The sequence below is a fragment of the Malurus melanocephalus genome, unplaced genomic scaffold (assembly GCF_030028575.1).
Source record: "Malurus melanocephalus ecotype Western Australia unplaced genomic scaffold, MMel_1.1 scaffold_1904, whole genome shotgun sequence".
Taxonomy (NCBI): domain Eukaryota; kingdom Metazoa; phylum Chordata; class Aves; order Passeriformes; family Maluridae; genus Malurus; species Malurus melanocephalus.
The window spans coordinates 10,501-16,088 of record NW_026625136.1 but is presented as its reverse complement, the minus strand read 5'-3'; the positions used below and the strand labels follow the sequence as shown (position 1 = coordinate 16,088).

At 53.2% G+C, this 5,588-nt stretch overlaps 1 protein-coding gene across 1 annotated transcript; it reads right to left on the bottom strand.

Moving 5' to 3' along the window:
• Positions 1–382: 382 nt before the first annotated feature.
• On the bottom strand, positions 383–4,914 carry LOC130587433 (clustered mitochondria protein homolog). Its single transcript, XM_057388404.1, has 6 exons — positions 4,802–4,914; positions 4,503–4,699; positions 1,833–2,004; positions 1,527–1,670; positions 1,189–1,316; positions 383–565 (listed from the first exon to the last, which is right to left on the bottom strand). The coding sequence occupies exons 2-6, from the start codon at positions 4,674–4,676 to the stop codon at positions 407–409; spliced, it is 777 nt and encodes a 258-aa protein (XP_057244387.1). The 5' UTR covers positions 4,677–4,699; positions 4,802–4,914; the 3' UTR covers positions 383–406.
• Positions 4,915–5,588: the final 674 nt, after the last annotated feature.

Sequence of the window (5,588 nt, the reverse complement as noted above, 5' to 3'; positions counted from 1 at the left end):
TTTGTGAGTTGTTTTTTGTGAGCTGTTCGTTTGTTAGTTGTTTTTTGTGAGCTGTTTGTGAGTTGATTGTTTGTGAATTGTTCATTTGTGAGTTGTTTTTTGTGAGTTGTTTGTTTGTGAGTTGATTGTTTGTGAATTGTTCATTTGTGAGTTGATTGTTTGTGAGTTGATTGTTTGTGAGTTGATTGGTTGTGAGTTGTTCGGTTGTGAGTTGTTCGGTTGTGAGTTGTTCGGTTGTGAGTTGTTCGGTTGTGAGTTGTTCGGTTGTGAGTTGTTTGGTTGTGAGTTGTTTGGTTGTGAGTTGTTTGGTTGTGAGTTGTTTGGTTGTGAGTTGTTTGGTTGTGAGCTGTTTCCCAGCTGGCTGCTGCAGGGCAGGACAGGAGGGATCTCAGGGAATCTCAGGTACTCACTGGTTCAAGTAAAAGCCGCGGGTGGAGGCGGTGATGCTGACGTGCCGATCCTCCACCGTGATCACGTACAAATACATCAGATCCCCGTGCATTTTCCGGTTACCGGGGGGAGGGTTCCAGCCACTCATTGTCAACACCTTTAGGCACTGCAAAGGCTACAGCAGAACACAACACAAGCAACTCCTGTCAGCAGGAATTCATTWCTTTGAGTTAGAGCCATTCAATGTGCACAACAGAACCCTTTTACCTGCTGCCCTAGCTCGACTCCAGAACAGAGCTCACAAACACACCCAGTCTCCAGAGCACAGCTTCCCAAACCCTCTGCATCCACCATGCCCTTCACACATTGGTGAGATTGGGTGAAAACAGACACCCTGGGCCTTTGGGCCGCACAGGGAATGCATTTCTTGCTGTGCTTGTTTGCAAATGGCAGCTTCTAAAGCAGAATCTGAGTGGGAGGGCATGGGAAAGCTCAGGGCAATCTGTGGTGATGCACAGATCCTGTCTCCAGGATTTGCAGAGGAACTCTGCTTTCTGTTCTCTGCCCCCCATCCCAGCAAGCCTGGCCCTTCACACTCTGCAGATGTCCAGATCCATGGCCAGTGTTTTGCACACCAGCTCCTGGACTTTATTCTTTTGGCTAAGCAGTGCTATCCCAGCACTTGTTAAGCACCAAGCAAATCCCAAAGTCCACTTCAGCTCAGCTTTCAAACCCTGACCACCAGTTTGCTGTGAGGAATGTGCCAACAGCTGTTTCAATGCCACAGGAGAACTCTACCTTCCAGTCTCTGTTCTGGGGCTGAAGGGCACACAGGGGCCTCTCTTTGCTACCTGGCAGGATATGTTCAGGAGGGGTGCAGTCAATTTGTTCCATTTCTGTACCTTTCTTCTTCCGTTTTCCACTGTCTGGAATGGACAGAGACATAAAGTCAGTTCTGAAATGTGCAGCATTCCCTCCTCCTGTCATCATTCAGGGAGGATGGAAGTATCATTCCTCCATTCAGGGAGGAAGCAGAAGTGCTCYAAATGTTCTCTGCAGTCCCAAATGACACAGGATAGCTTTGGGAGTCAGGGAATGAGAGCCCTGACCACAACAAAGAAGTTTTTGCCCCATACCTCCCAGGTCTCCTTCAGTGAAGACACTCAGGAAGGACAGGGARTTACAGTCCACACCATTGAAGGCATCTGATGGGTCCAGACTCTTCAGCAGGTCCCGAATGTGGCGCACGTGGATCCTGGCTTCTCGCACTGTGTACGGCTCTGAGGAGTGAAAAGTGAGGGGAGGAACTGCAATTACACTGCTGCTTTCTCCTCTGGCACATGGTGTCAGAACAGAACCACAGCAAGGGGTGACAGCAGTCAGAATCACTCCCTCAGCAAACCAAACCCTGGCTCATTCCCTCCCTCTCTGAAGGAACTTGCCTTCCACCACTTTGAGCAGCGAGCCCTCCTGCAGCCCTTCAATGGTCTTCAGCTCAGCAAAGTTATCCAGGACGTTGCCATCCAGCTGCAGGGAGAAGCAGGTCCGATGGCAGGTATCCTCCCGATCCATCAAAACCTGATGGATTTCTTGCACCATCTCTTGAGGAGAAACCTTAAGAAGGTAAGAACTCAGACAATTATTCTTTCCACTCCCACATGTTCCTGCCAAAGTTCACCCCCCCTCAGCTGCAATATCAGGTCTGGAAAGGCAGACTGGAGCTCCCTTCCCAGGAGGATTATTTGTGCTCCTGCTGGAGGGCACTGTCACCTCTGGCAGGGCTCAGCCACCCGAGCTGTGCCCACAGAGCTTGGCACCCACAAATGTGACAGCCAGGACTGCACCACGAGTGACAGAGGGCACTGAAAGAACAGAAGGTGTGGGGGAAACAGAGGGTTCTTCCCTAATCCATTCCCATCTGCAGTGAGGTGGTGAATGATGCTCATGGAAAACAGCCCCATTTCCTCCTCCTGCTGACACTGTGTGTCTGTGCCACACCTCCACAGGCTCCAGACCYGCCCTGCCCTGCTCCCCCAGCTCTGCTCAGCACCCCTGAGTGCTCACAAACCCTGAGAGTCAATGCAAACTGCTGTAAACAACACGGCCTGCTATTATTAGCCTATTAAAACTAACAGCCAGGGGATTTAAAGGACTCAAAAAGCCAGGCTGAGACACTGCTGCTTCCTCAGGGAATGGGGTTTTCCTACACTCTCTGCCAGACTTGGGGAGATAAGAACATCCCACTGGGTTTAGATTGCACATGCCTTCCCCAAAATTAGGGATACTTCATCCAAATATTTTTTATGAAGTATCAAACTAAATGGGATTAAGAACCAGGCCTGCCAAAACCCATTCTGATCTGGCATCGTGTCACTGTCCACGACATGAGCAGAGCTCTCCACAGAGGGAAATGGAGACTGAACAGTTCCCTTGGTGTTCAGGATGTGCTTGAGCTCCCTGAGCTGTGCTGGCACTGKCACTGTCACTGTCTCMAACCCAGAAYGGCCTGAAGCAGCATCCTGTCCCATCTGCTGAGCAAGCAAGGCATTTTCCCTTCTGAGAGTCAGGCCCAGAAATGTTTCCACAACACTTCTGTAAAAAGGCTATTCCCCTGTGCTCAGTGATGCACAAAGAGCTACAGCTCAGCAACTGCTCCACCCCTGGGATCCAGAATGAAACGCCCTCCCTGTCCTTGCAACGCCCAGGCARGCCTGGCCTAGGCAACCTTTCCTCATGTCTCCTCTTCCTTCATTTCTCTCCAAGGCACTGGCCAGGCAGGCTCTCTCCTGCAGCCTCCATCCCCCCTTAGTCCTGGTCAGAACACAGGGAGCTGTGAGCAGCCTGGAGGTGCTGTCCACACTGGGGGCTCACAGGGACCATCCCAGGCACTGCCTCCTTCCCTGCCTGAAGGGATGTGGCTCTAATGGTTCCCACCACCCCATCCCAGGCACTGCCTGTCTGGATGAAGGGATGTGGCTCTAATGGTTCCCACCACCCCATCCCAGGCACTGCCTGTCTGGATGAAGGGATGTGGCTCTAATGGTTCCCACCACCCCATCCCAGGCACTGCCTGTCTGGATGAAGGGATGTGGCTCTAATAGCTCCCACCACCCCATCCCAGGCACTGCCTCCTTCCCTGCCTGTCTGGATGAAGGGATGTGGCTCTAATAGCTCCCACCACCCCAACCCAGCACTGCCTCCTCCCCTGCCTGTCTGCCTGAAGGGATGTGGCTCTAATATCTCCCACCACCCCATCCAGCACTGTCCCCTTCCCTGCCTGTCTGGATGAAGGGATGTGGCTCAAATAGCTCCCACCCCATCCCAGGCACTGCCTGTCTGCCTGAGGGGATGTAGCTCTAATATCTCCCACCCCATCCCAGCACTGCCTTCTCCCCTGCCTGTCTGGATGAAAGGATCTGTCTCAAATAGCTCCCACCCCATCCCAGCATTGCCTCCTTCCCTGCCTGTCTCGCTGAAGGGATCTGGCTCTAATGTCCCCCACCACCCCATCCAAGGCACTGCCTCCCTCCCTGCCTGTCTGGATGAAGGGATGTGGCTCTAATATCTCCCACCCCATCCCAGCAATGCCTCCTTCCTTGTCTGGATGAAAGGATCTGGCTCTAATATCCCCCACCCCATCCCAGGCACTGTCTGTCTGCCAGAAGGGATGTAGCTCTAATATCTCCCACCCCATCCCAGCACTGCCTCCTTCCCTGCCTGTCTGGATGAAGGGATCTGTCTCAAATAGCTCCCACCACCCCATCCCAGGCACTGCCTCCTTCCCTGCCTGTCTGGATGAAGGGATCTGTCTCAAATAGCTCCCACCACCCCATCCCAGCACTGCCTCCTTCCCTGCCTGTCTGGATGAAGGGATCTGTCTCAAATAGCTCCCACCACCCCATCCCAGCACTGCCTGTCTGGATGAAGGGATGTGGCTCAAATATCTACCACCACCCCATCCCAGCACTGCCTCCTCCCCTGCCTGTCTGCCTGAAGGGATCTGGCTCTAATATCTCTAATATCTCCCACACCTCTGCTCCCTTTCCCCCTGGCAAGGGCAGGTACCTGCAGGGAAAANCTCTGCTCCCTTTCCCCCTGGCAAGGGCAGGTACCTGCAGGGAAAAGGGCTCTATCCCTGGWGCACAGATCTTGACAGTAAATCCCGTATCCTGTATGACGATGACCTCCTGGTCGTTCCCATCTTCTCCTGGGTCAGCCTCCTCGTGGCCATTCTGCCTGGCATCCTTTTCACCCTTTAGGCTGTCATGTGGGCCGCTGCCATTCATCAGTGCCACGCCAGACGGGTGCTCTGGGCAACAAGAGAGGGGTTAGGACAAGATGGGACACTGGCCAGCCCCACGCAATGGGGGGTTAAAGGGCAGGAAGGGTTTTAYTCTGCACTGCTGTTTACCAGACACAGGCGTGCCTTTCCTCACAGCATAATCGAGGAGCTCTCGCCCGCCTGCAGCATTTGCATCTCCCACAAACCATGTGCAGAGCGGGGAGGGAAGGAGAGCAGGAAGGATRGGTCAGGGTACACCACACTGAGCTGTCTTAAGAAGCCTCTTAATTAAAAAAAAAGGGGTGTGTGGTGCTTGGCAGCCTGGAGGCAGCTGTAACCCCTGCACCAACACGTTATGGAGCAGAGCAGAGGGAGGTGAGCAGCACTGCTGCACATCACGTGGGAGCCCGGTTACTCCACTGCACACAAACAGCTCCCACGCCCCTGCCCGCATTTGGCCACCCTCACATTTCCAAAATACCTCGCAGAGATCCCGTGGTGCCAGGGCGAGGCTTTGCCTAAGTCATTTTATTCAAGAAAATGGTGACGGTATTTTAAGGTTTAGACAGATGCGTCACAGGGCTGGGGATCTCTCTGCACCTACTTCATCGCTCTGCAATGGTTTGTTTTCTTTTCCAATAAAGTGGATAGTGTCAGAGAGCTGAAAAGATCTAGGAAGCTGCTGGTCTCCCAGAGCAGCCTACATATCTGAACCAGGCTGGGGACCACACTAAAAAAAACTTGAGCAGCTGCTCCAGGAGAAATTAGAAGAGTGGAAAGAGCCACTGATGGCAACTCTGGGAGAGTTGGGAGAGTGCCTCAAGGGCACCACAGCATCCCCCACACCTGGAGAACAAGAGGCACTGTGTCCCTGTCCCGTGCTGTGTGCTCCCAGCACACTCAGCTGCACTCCCAA